Source organism: Balaenoptera ricei, chromosome 5, assembly GCF_028023285.1.
Source record: "Balaenoptera ricei isolate mBalRic1 chromosome 5, mBalRic1.hap2, whole genome shotgun sequence".
Taxonomy (NCBI): Eukaryota; Metazoa; Chordata; class Mammalia; order Artiodactyla; family Balaenopteridae; genus Balaenoptera; species Balaenoptera ricei.
Genome location: NC_082643.1, coordinates 9,303,340 through 9,316,032, shown reverse-complemented (window position 1 = coordinate 9,316,032; position 12,693 = coordinate 9,303,340). Strand labels below are relative to the sequence as shown.

The following is a 12,693-nucleotide window of genomic DNA, read 5'->3' as shown; positions in this document are numbered from 1 at the left end:
TTTCTACATTTCTTAGTCTTTCCTATCATTCTTCAAGATGCCAGATTAGCTCTGAAACTCAGTTGCCTGGTGCCTTCTTGGGACGCTGTCTTTCACTGCTTGTCTAAACCCAGCTCCACTCTTGATACCAAGCGATGCTTGGCCACACTGGTTCTGTGGGGTGATAAACTGCAGATTTCCACGTGATGATCATTCACCTGGCGAACAGTATCCTCTAGAAGGGACAGCAGATGATCATCAGCCCCTTTTCCCTTTGTTTCCATCAGAAACGTCCAGAAGGAAGACCGCACTCCTATGACTGAAGAATACAACGAATATAAGCACATTAAGGCAAAACTGAGGCTCTTGGAGGTGCTTATCAGCAAGAGAGACACCGATTCCAAGTCCGTGTGAGGAGGCAGCCCTACCCGAGCCACGGGGGCTGGGGAGGCGGGGGGAATGTGCCCCCCGCCTCCCCTGGCAGATAGCAGCTCTGCAGGAACTGGAAGGCAGCCTCGGAGCTGGACCTACAAAGGGAGTAGCTCTTCTGCCTCCGGGCCACTGGGATCATCCCCAGTTTCCACTGCCTGCCTTGGAAACCGCCTAGATGGAAGGAGCCCACCTGCCCCCGTGTAGGAATTGTGTAAGGGAAGGTCGAGATCTCCGTGCACCCGAGCGCTCACAGACACACGCTGTAGCGGAAGCTTCGCTGACACTGGCAGCGACGAATCACTACACTGACGCACACTCATCTACAGAGGCTACACGCTGTTCTTCTCTGGATAACTGAGACACAGCCTGTTCTCTGTCGGACGGTGACAAAACAAGCTCAGGACTTCACTCTGTAGAGCGAACTTGCTGTGCACGTCCAATGCAGGTGCCCGAGAGAGCACGGGCCCAGCCCAGGAGAGCACGGGCTCTCTTTGGACCCAGTCAGGGGGGGCCCTGCATTGGAGCCCTGTTTGCTGCCTCGACCATCCTCGTGACCTTTCCACAGAGCTGCGCCTTTCCCCACTCGTGTGAATCGCTTCCCCTTTAGCTCTCGGGTGGACGGAAGCTGCATCTGCCCAGAAGGGCCGTGCAGTCCTCTCTTTGACCGTGTGCTTCTTCGCGACGTCCTCAGCTGATAGAGAACTGTGATCCCTGACTAGGGCTGGACCATCTGCAGAGGACAGAGGGGATAGAGAAGTAGCTAATATTTGTGCTGATTTTTAAATTAGGCAGCGGTGAAGAGCCTGGAGAATCCTTTCCTGAACGTTGACTGCACTTACCAGCCTCAGATTTTAATATCAAACACTAAGCGAGGCCAGCAGCCTCTTCGGGGTTTGGTTTGGTTTGGTTTTGGCTCTAGCCAAACTAAAGGGTCTTGCTTAATTCTTAGCTTAAGTGTAGAGGATCGTGAGAGAGAAAGAGCCTGTATTCTAAGCCTCCTGAGTACTTACCAGAGTTTAATTTTTTTTCTTTTTTTTAAGTAAACCTGCACTAAAAATCTCCTGAGGGGTAAGTATAGCCCTCAGAGCTCAGCCTAAGGCAGAATCTAAATCACACTATTTTCAAGATCATGTATAAAGAGAAAAAAAATAATGGTGTATAGCCAATTATGATCATAATTTTTTCAAAGACGGTGTCACAAAACTGTCTATATTAGACATTTTGGAGGGACCAGGGAATTTAAGACACCAAATCGTTCATCTCTTCAGTGTGCTGATGTTATCTTGTGATTTGTCGTTACTTTTTGACTTTCTGTGTTTGCGCTGAGGAAAGTGGGTCCTGGTTCTGCCTGCCCATCCTGGCCCACGTTTCTGCTCCGTGAGGTCGAGCACAGGTGTCTGCCCACCAGCCGCTGGTTGCCAAGAGAAGGTGTTTCAGCAGGCTCTGCCTTTTGAAGATAATGTTGCGGGATGAACAGGACAGCAAAGGGTACCATTTTGTTTTCTTTAATAATAATAACAAGGAGAGAACTCTTCCTGATCAGTTGTCAGTTTCCAAAATGGGTTCTTGAGAAACTGTCTGGTCAGATTCGATTTGTAGCAGCATTTTCCATTGTTGAAGTGAAGTAGCAGCTCTCTGTCGGTTGAAAATCGTTTAAGTCAGGAGTAGGGGAAAAAGAATACCTTTAAGTTTGCTCTTAAAAATAATCATCCAAAAGCATGAGCTATATGTTGAAAGTGCCCTGGTTGAATCCACATACTTAAAGACGGTACATAATCCTGCAATATAGATATAGCTTGGTATTCTTTGCTCTACTGTTTACATTGCAGATTGCTATAATTTCAAGGAGCTATATTATAAGTAAAATGATGCACTTTAGGACGTTTTCTATTTTTGAAATCTGAACATGAATCATTCACATGACCAAAAATTGTATTTTTTAAAAGAAATACATGTCTAGTTTGTCCTTTTTAAGTAATTATTCTCTTACATAAGCTATAATATAAATCACATCATTACCAGTTAACTTTCAAAGCACATCTGTCTAAGAGTATTGTTTTGAAAATACTAATATGCTATAGAACTTTAAAAGAGAAAAAGCTATATAAATGAGAAGCTACTAAATGTTTTGAAATCTATTGTTTCTGCCAAAGGTAAATTAAGTAAAAGATTTATTCAGGAATTCCCATTCAAATTTGTATGATTGAATAAAAGAAGACACCAAGTTATAGTAAAATGTGTATGGAATGTCATGTTTTCCTTTGTAATTTATAATAATATTCTTTCTAGAATGGTGCCCAAATTAAGGGAGGGAAGCCCCGTTTACACGAGATTCTATCTGAAGACAGGTTAGTCCGTAGGTTCTGGCTCTGCCAGAAATGCTGAGGCAAATTTGTTTCCATAGCAACCATTTTTGCAGCCCAGAGTCTCAAGGCCCTAGAGGCAGTGTCTTAATTGGCTTAACACAGAATACTCTGGACTGCGGTTTTTCCTTTGCTCTGTCGGGAATGTGTGCGTGCTTATGAGCACCTGCCAACAAAATAAATGTCAAGAGTTATTTAATAACAATGATAAGTAAAAGTAAAGCATGAGTAAACTTGGCTGTGTGATTGTAAGAATCAGAGATAGCAGAGGCTTGTAATTTTCCCAAGCATTTGCTTTTTATTGTGTTTTAGTCTGGAGCAAACCTTGAAATAGATATTTATATTAAGTATGTTATCAGTACTGCATTTCATCTTTGAAGCATTGAGTTTGGATTTTACTTTTTAGACAGGTATGTGCAAGGTTTAGGATAAGGGCCTGCTGAGAAGTTTTTCAGGACAGCCGAAGTTTGTCTTGGTGCTGGTAGAAGAAAGCCTGCACAATCTCAGTGATCTCCGATTCAGGGAAAAGTCCCATGAAAGACCACATCACATTTCAAACTAGAGAACTATTTTTTTTTAATTGCTAGCTATAATTTATTGTGAGCTAATAAGTAGATTGCTTTGGTTGCTAGTTTGAAGTCAAAAGATGATTATTCATTGGCAAGGCAGGGATCAGCAATGCCTCTATATGTAACATCAGTGTGATTTTTGCTTTCTCTCATCCTGATGCAACACTTTCATGGTGGCAGAAGAGCCTGTTACAGGGTGTACCTGCTCCCAGGTGTATCATTTCTAGCCCAGGACAAGTGCCTCAGGGTTGTGCTTGTGTCATAAGCATGGCACTGAGATGCACTCAGGCCAGCGATCTTGGTGCCTCCTAAGGGCTGAGCTTAGAGCTAATGTGATTGAGCTTAGAATTCCTCATAAGGTGACTGTTAAGTTTATTATCAGAATCAAAGGGCAGCCACGGTGCCAGTTAAGTTGGTTCTTTCTGGGACTGCCTAGTTCTCAGTAGACAGGATTGAGCCCTGTATCCGGAACTGATCACAGATTTATAAGGAAAATCAAAATTTAAAGTTTGTTGATGAATTTTTTAAGAGATTCTTAATCTGATCATGAAGATGCCATCTTTCTTAAGGGTCTATTTCTTAAGGCTATATACCTCACTACCTTTGATGGTATATTTACAGCTGAACGCCATAATCTCTTTTAACTGCTTTGTGAAAATCTGGTTGTAGTCTAACTTGGTTTTGCTTTCAAGACAGGTCTTCCTGACACACTGCATCCTCGGGGGTTTTCTCCCGAGGTGGGGAGTGGTAGCTTCTGCACCAAGGTCAGCACCTCCGTGGTATTCTTTCGTAGTATCCATTTGGTTAAACCAACAGGGAGGGACAAAACTGGGCTAAAACGTTAAAGCAGTGTTTCCTCCGAAGGCCATGGGTTTAGCAGAAGCCAGAGTGTGCTTTCTCTTTCTTTGATTAATTCCCTTCCGTTATATTTTTTTCCCCACGTGACCCTCAAAATCTACTGAAGAGTACATTTTGTCAAAAGATAGGCTAAACATGTTTTCCAATCTGTAGGTACTGAACTTGTGCATACTGGCACTTCTTCACAGGGCAGCTGACACAGCAAGCTCCAAAAGATGGTGATCTACGTGTCACAGCCACTTTCCAGAGTAGAGGTCGTGCCCTTGGGGCATCCACACTCTTCCACCGTGATCCTTCATGACAGATGTATGTGGATAAGCTGAGGTCAATGACAGGTACACACAGATGTGTATTAAAATGAAATCTATACATCTACAACTTCATATTGCTATGAAAGTGCAGCTATGTCTCTAGAGGATCTCATTTGGTCTGGAATCCAGCCAGTCGTGGCCATGTGTGCAGCTTGAGAAATCGATTCGGCAGATCTAACTCTCAATCTGAAAGCACCTATACAATCCTGAAAATCTCCGAGAGTGGATGCAATTTTAGTAAATAACGTGGGCCCAGAACAATGTTTACATGACATGTAAGCAGAAAGTATTTGAAATTAACAGTTGTTCCTTTTTTAAAATGTAAACCGAATGAAAATATGTTATGTACCTTTTTGTACATGACTGTATTTTGTATGAACATAAATAAAATATTTTTCATTGTGAATGTTCTGAATTTTTTGGCAGCGTCAGGAACGTGTGACCGAACCCTCTGTGGGGTCTGACCTTTCCCTATGTAAGGGATCAAGCTGCTCCCCTGAGCTCCTCAGCAGCTCCCGAGGATTAAGATTGTTATTCTGTCTCCAGGGAGGGCATTGGAAGGTGGAGCAAACTGGGTACAAGCTAGACATGCCCGTGATGGTCGGTAGGAAGACAGGCTTGGGCTCTGTGCTCAGCTGCCTTTGAAGCAGTTCATGGAAGGGGCTGGAGGGGTGCAGAAAGAAAGACATTAAGAAAAACAACTGTTTAAGTACATTTCCAAAGTCTCGGAGGCCATCACAGGCAAATATGTGAACCACTCACTACTCTGAAGCTAATGAGGCCACCAGAAAACTGTGACACGGAGGAAAAGGCACATTGCAGTCGTGTGAGGTAAGCAGCTCGTGGCCGGTGGAGGTTAGGCCTACAGGTGTTCTTTAAGCTGCATGTGTCATAGACGCCTGACTTAAGTGACTCAAGTACACATTCAAAATATACTAAACCTGAAATTAAAAAAAAAAAAATTAAGGCTTGGAGCAAGGACCTTGTCCCAGTACTGACACCAGGATTTGAACTGAGATCTGTCTGACTTCGGAGCATGAAGATGCAGCACTGCTGACGGCACAATGGCCTGGCGTTCTGTCAGAACTGAAGCTCGGGCTTCCCTGGTGGCACAATGGCTGCGAATCCACCTGCCAATGCAGGTGACACGGGTTCGAGCCCTGGTCCGGGAAGATCCCACATGCCGCGGAGCAACTGGGCCCGTGCGCCACAACTGCTGAGCCTGCGATCTGGAGCCGCGAGCCACAACTACCGAGCCCGCATGCTACAGCTACTGAGGCCCACGCGTCTAGAGCCCGTGCTCCACATCGGGAGGCGCCACTCCAGTGAGAAGCCCACGTGCCACAGGGAAGAGTAGCCCCCGCTTGCAGTAACTGGAGAAAAGCCCGCGTGCAGCAACGAGGACCCAACACAGCCAAAAGTAAAATAAATGGAATAAATAAATTTAAAAAAAACACTGAAGCTCGCGTGAGTAACTTCCTTTTTGAAACACTGGGTCCAAAGTAATAAAACTGAGGCAGAAGTGGCAAGCAGTATATAGCGACCCTTCATTTTCTTAAGTCCTATTTTGCTGTGGCCCCTCTGCGGGACCAGAAAGTGATGCTGGCCCAAGTACACCAGCTTCTACAGCCTGTTTAAAAGCCTGATGGTCCTCCAGACGGCCTCCCCCAACTCCCCTGGCAGTGTTTTTGCTCCTCCTCTCTCAGTTTGCAGCACTACGGACGAACTGAATGGGAATTTCAGAACAGGGACCGACTGGGGGAGGTTGGGAGAGAAGGACAGTCCTCGTCAACTCCTTTCAATGGCCTCATTATTACCCCCTCTAGAAATGGATGCTGAACCTTGTGTATCAGGGTTATCCCTAAGCTGGGTCAGCTTATCAAGGCTATAAATACACAGTTGAATTTCGTATTCAGTAAAAGCTGAAAGTCGGAATTCCCAAAAGCGTTTTCAGAACGCTGGCTGGCAGGCCCACAAGTGGGGTCTGGCAGGAACTGGGCTTGTTGACAGTTTGCTTCTCACTGTTCCTCTCCATCAACAAGGCTTGTACCACACGGTGGATCCGAGTTGCGCAGCGTCTTCCGGGGAAACGGCCCAGTGCAAAACGCAGCAAGAACCAAATCCGAGACCTCTGGACTTCCATGTCTCAGCTGAGCCTTTGTGTGTATAAATTACATGTTACTGTGAATTCTGAAACTCATAATCTTCCACACGTTTGAATCTTCCTTTAATTTCTCAAAAGCAATTCAAAGATGCTGAGAAATCTTTGTCGTGCTGCTGGTTCTACTGCTTTGAGTACTTCTTGGTAAGATATTTTGAGTTATTGTTATTTTTCTGTAACTGTTGCTTTTTTTAACTGAAGTATAGTTGATTTATAATGTTTTAGGTGTATAGCAAAGTGATTCAGTTATATATATATATATATATTCTTTTTCAGATTCTTTTCCATTATAGGTTATTGCAAGATATTGAATATAGTTCCCTGTGTAGATAGTAGGTCCTTGTTTATCTATTTTACTTTTTTTTTTAATATTTTTTTATAAATTTATTTATTTATTTTTGGCTGCGTTGGGTCTTCGTTGCTGCGCGTGGGCTTCCTCTAGTTGCAGCGAGCAGGGGCTACTCTTCGTTGCTGTGTGCGGGCTTCTCATTAAAGTGGCTTCTCTTGTTGCGGAGCACGGGCTCTAGGCGTGCGGGCTTCAGTAGTTGTGGCACGTGGCCTCAGTAGTTGTGGCTCGCGGGCTCTAGAGCGTAGGCTCAGTCGTTGTGGCGCACAACGGATCACAAAGGATCTATTTCTCTCTGGTAGCAGAGGGCAGGGCTTCTCAAACTGGAATACTGGCTAGGGGTCTTGTAGAACAGTCGCCCTGGGGGGGCCTGACAATCTGCATTTTTCTGACAAGCTTCCAGGTGCTGCAATGCTGCTGGTCCAAAGACCTCACCTGAAGTAGAGGGTGCAGACAGCATCCTGGGTATCTGCGGCAATGAGCACCTACGATCAGTTCCAAATCCTGGGTTGACAAGAGACGGTACCCGACAGTCCCAGTGGAGGCCAAATGCTGCTCGACGCTCAAGGTCCAGGCTGCAGACAGATGGCGCCAGTCTGCGGCCTCTGCACGTTCCTTACCCTCCCCGTCTCCGTTTCTTTATCTAAAAAATGGAAACAATCAGAGTACCTCCCTTATCGGGGTTATTGTGGGAATTTACTTGGATGAACATAACGTGAGCACACGATAAATCTGCAGTAAAGGATGGTGGCGGGCTGTTACCATCAAGCATTGAGACAAAGATTCTTTCTCTGCCGAAGCCCAAACAAGACATTTTGAATCACTACAAAAAAGGAATTGTGTTCCCCACCACCACCCTTCTCCTCGCCCTCTGGTGCCTTGTTTGTATTAGTCAGAAACAGAGGGCGCCTCCAGCACTTTAGGCACAAATCAGCACTAACCGGTGAGAAGGATTTTATGGGAGCACTGACCCATTCTCTTGGCAGGGAAAGTAAAATTCTGACTCTTCTCAAGCAATCTGCATCACAATGTGTGTGCCGCTTTCTCCGACAGACCTTTGCTTGCTGAATCCCCTCCCTCACGGAGCAGGGCAAACTCCTCTAAGTCTGCTTCTCTCTAGGGCGTTTTGGGAGGTCCAGATCTGCTCAGACATGTCAAGGGAATTAACTGAGCGGAGACAGATGTGGGATTGCCTGCATTCTGTGCAGGGAAGGAACAGAATAACCTTTGAACTGATTTCTAGGCACCTGGTGTCCTGAAATTTCTGTCTCAGGCTGTATTTTTAAATAACTAAAAATGAAGCGTACCCCAGGGAGAAGAGCTGCTCTGATCTCGGCAAGCTCCTAATTAGCAAGCTCCTAATTAGCATCCTAAGTTTCACCAAGCCTGTGGACACGGCTGAGACTGGGAGAGGGCCTGGGGTCACCCTCCACTCCCTCATCAGCGCCAGGGGGGCAAAGCCGGGGTGCCACTGCTCACACCAGCAACAGAGCAAGCTTTGGGTTCAAATGACCTTCCACTCTCATTGAATGAGGCCCCGCCCCCCATTACCTCATAAATTCAGCAGCTCCAGGTCTCCTCTCCGGACAGTCTGCCAGACTTGAACTTGAGAGCCCTTGAGTCTGCTACACCAGCATCTGAGCTCCTGGGAGAGCCCAGGCACGAAAGGTCAGGAGACACGTTTTTAACAACAAGAAGACTTTGGCAGTGGCAGGCCGGTCCCTCTGGGACCACGAGCCAGTACCTAGTTGGCACTTGCTGTTGACCTTTGATCTCAAGAGCCCCGGGCCTCTTATGACACTGTAGGCATTGGGGTTATTTCCAAATTTGCTCTTTGGCTTTCTTTTTCTCCTAATCCTAAAAAAAAAGGTGACCGTGAAAGACTAATCTGGTTTAGAGTTTCCCTTCACCTGAGGAGTGTATGTGTGTGAGTTTTAGATCTTATTTAATTTCTCAGGAAGTTCAACACCAATGGGAACTGAATCAATAATAACCAGAGATTGTATCCAATTCCCCCGGGGTTAGGCCCAGGAAAATCAGCTTTTAAAAGATCTGAAGACCGTATGATTGTGCACCCTGCCAAGCATGCAGCCACTCTTGGAAGAAAAAAAAATGCTGACATCTGAACTAATTTTCTCCATGCCACACATAACTCAGGAGTACACACTCCGTTACTTTCAGAAGGAAATAAAAACACTAAAGCCTGGATCAGCTAATCCGTGGGAGAGGCTGTTATTAATATAGATGCAAAGAATCTGCCCACAATGGGGTGGACACTTCCTCCAGCACCTGTTCTGTTGCATAGCCCTGTTTCTCACTCCACAAGTGAGGTTCACCAACCCCTCCTTACGTGGGTTGGAGAGGCATGGTGGTAGCTTCTGTGTCACATCCAACTGGAGAATTTCCTTGATCTGATCTGCAGGAGAGTTTTCACCTATTCTGAAGACCTGAGGACCTACTGTCTTCCTTATCACAAGCGCCCCCTCAGCTGTGTGAGATGCAGTTCCCCAAGATAAGTCTGCAGGTGGAGGCGCCGGTGCACCTATGAACTCTCCATAAAGGCATCTCTTAAAAATGAAGACATTCACAAAGCAGAAGACTCATAACTCAAGCAGCCCCGGCTGAGTAGTACGAAGGCAACATGGGCTTCATGTTCTTAGATATTCTAGAGACTTAACAAATGTTTTAAAATATGCTTGGCTGCATTTTTAAGAGCCAAAGAGAACTGGAGACAACCAACACTTACATTTCTTTTTGAGAGGAAATGATAAAATTCTGCATATTAGCCTTGATTTTATATACTTTCTCTTCTATGCTTGACCCTGACACAAAACATTCTATTCATTGGGCTGCACCTCAAATCTGTTTTGACGTTCTGTTGTATGCCCTCCTTCATTCCACCTTTCTCTCCATCATCCAGTTAACAGTGATTTGGCTGTTTTTTCCTTTATTTTTTCCGGTTTTATTGAGATATGATTGACATGTAACATTGTGTAAGTCTAAAGTGTACAGCAGGTTGATTTGAACCACTAATATATTGTGAAGCAATTACCATCATAGCATTAGCTAACACCTCCATCATATTACATAATTATTCTTTTTTGTAGTTAGAACATTTAAGATCTACTCTCTTAGCAACTTTCAAGTATATAGTACAGTATTATCAACTATAATCACCATGCTGTTAATTAGATGCCCAGAATATATTCATCTTATAACTGGAAGTTTGTATCCTTTGACCAACATCTCCCCATTTTCTCCACTCCCCAGCCCCTGGTAACTACCATTCTACTCTGTTTCTATGAGTTAGGCTTTTTAGATTTCACATATAAGTGAGATCATACAGTATTGGTCTTTCTCTGACTTAATTAGCATAATACTTTCAAGGTCCATCCATGTTGTCACAAATAGCAAGATTTCCTTCTTTCTTATGAATAATATTCCATGGTATATATACACCACAATTTCTTTATCCATTCATCCTTGGACAGACCCGTTGTTTCCATATCTTGGCTATTGTAAATAATGCTTCAGTGAACATGGGGGTGCAGACATCTCTTCAAGATCCTGTTTATATTTCCTTTGGATATATACCCAGAAGTGGGATTGCTGGATGGATCGTACGATAGTTCTATTTTTATTTTTTTAAGGAACCTTCATAATGTTTTCCATAGTGGCTATACCAATTTACATTCCTACCAACAATGCACAAGGGTTCCCTTTTCTCCACATCTTCACCAACATTTATCTTTTGTCTTTTTGATAATAGCCATTCTAACAGGTGTGAGATGAATATCTCCTTGTGGTTTTGATTTGCATTTCCCTGATGTTTAGTGATGCTGAGTACCTCTTCATGTACCTGTTGGCCATCTGTGTGTCTTATTTGAAAATGTATTTATTGAGTTCTCCTGCCCATTTTATTAAAATCAAATTGTTTGGTTATTTTTGCTGTTGAGTTGTATGAGTTATTTACATATTTTGGATATTAACTCCTTATCAGATATATGATTTGCAAATATTTTCTTCCATTCCATAGTTTGCATTTTTATTTGCTGGTTGTTTCTTTTGCTGTGCAGAAACTATTTTAGTTCGATATAATCCCACTTATCAAGTTTTGTCGTTGTTGCTAGAGCTTTTGGTGTTAAATCCAAAAATCATCGCGAAGACCAATGTCAGGAAGCCTTTTCCCTGTGTTTTCTTCTAGGAGTTTTAGTTTCAGGTCCTGTGTTTAAGTCTTTATCTTGAGTTAATTTTTGTGAATAGTGTAAGATAGGGGTCCAGTTTCATTCTGCATTTGACTATCCAGTTTTACCAACAGCATACATTCATTCATTCATGTATTTATTTATTTTTTTTACATCATTTATTAAAGAGGCTATTCTTTCCCCATTGAGTATTCTTGGCTTCCTGTCAAATATCAGTTAACCATATATGCAAAGGTTTATTTCTAGGCTCTTGATTCTGTTCCATTGGTCTATTTGTTCTTTTTTATGCCAGTACCATACTATGTTAATTGCTATAGCTTTGTAGTATAGCTTGAAATAGTTATTACTATAGCTATAGTAGTATAGTTTGAAACAGGAAGTGTGATGCCTCCAATTTATACTTTTTTCTCATGATTGCCTTGGCTATTTGGGATCTTTTGTGGTTCCATACAAATTTTAAAATTATTTGTTCTATTTCTGTGAAAAATGCCATTGGGATTTTGATAGGGATCACATTGAATCTATAGATGGCTTTGGGTAGTATGGACATCTTAACAATATTAACTCTTCTGATTCATGAACATAGGATCTCTTTCCATTTCTTTGTGTCGTCTTCAATTTTTTTTTTTTGCCAAAGTCTTGTAGTTTACAGTGTACAGATCTTTCACCTCCTTGGTTAAATTTATTCCTAAATATTTTATTGTTTTTGATGTTATTATTAAAGGGATTGTTTTCTTTTTTTCTTTTTCAGATATTTCATTGTTAGTATATAGAAACACAGCTGATTCCTGTATGTTGATTTTGTGTCCTATAATATTACTGAATTCCTCGATTAGCTCTAGCATTTCTTAGTGCAGTCATTAGGATTTTTTATATATAAGATCATATCATCTGCAAACAATGACTGTTTTACTTCTTCCTTTCTGATTTGAATGTCTTTTTTTCCTTGCCTGATTTCTCTGGTTAGGATTTCCAGTACTGTGTTGAATAGGAGGGGTGAGAATGGTCACCCTTAACTGGTTCCTGATCTTAAAGGAAAAGCTTTCAACTTTTGAACATTGAGTATAATGTTAGCTGTGAACTTATCATATATTATGTTGAGGTATGTTCCTTCTGTTCCCAATTTGTTGAGAGTTTTTTATCATGAAAGGATGTTGTCGTTTGTCAAATGCTTTTTTTGCATCTATTGAAAGGATCATATGAGTTTATCTTTCCTTCTGTTAATGAGATGTATCACATTTATTGATTTGCATACATTGAGTCATTCTTGCATTCCAGGAATAAATCCTGCTTGACCATGGTGTATGATTGTTTTAATGTGCTATTGAATTCAGTTTGCAAATATTGTGTTGAGAATTTTTGCATTTATATTCATCAGGGATATTGGTCTGTAGTTATCTTTCCTTATAGTGTCCTTATCTGGCTTTGGTACCAAGGTTATGCTACCCTCATAAAATGAGTTTTGGAGT

The 12,693-nt window shown here is 42.7% G+C and overlaps 2 protein-coding genes across 9 annotated transcripts in view; one reads left to right on the top strand and one right to left on the bottom strand.

Annotated features, from left to right (window-relative positions):
- Window positions 1–4,887, top strand: part of FAM13A (family with sequence similarity 13 member A) — a 340,455-nt gene extending 335,568 nt beyond the window's left edge. For 6 of the 8 annotated variants that reach the window (XM_059922406.1, XM_059922405.1, XM_059922408.1 and 3 more), the window contains one exon: window positions 267–4,887. In XM_059922406.1, coding sequence (XP_059778389.1) covers window positions 267–393 — 127 coding nt within the window. In that variant the 3' untranslated portion in view covers window positions 394–4,887. The remainder of the gene's footprint in view (window positions 1–266) is intronic. The other 2 variants (XR_009503212.1, XR_009503211.1) reach the window with 2 other exon arrangements.
- The window catches only part of HERC3 (HECT and RLD domain containing E3 ubiquitin protein ligase 3), a 513,145-nt gene that overhangs the window by 330,489 nt on the left and 169,963 nt on the right, over window positions 1–12,693 (bottom strand). The gene's annotated exons all lie outside the window — the stretch shown is intronic.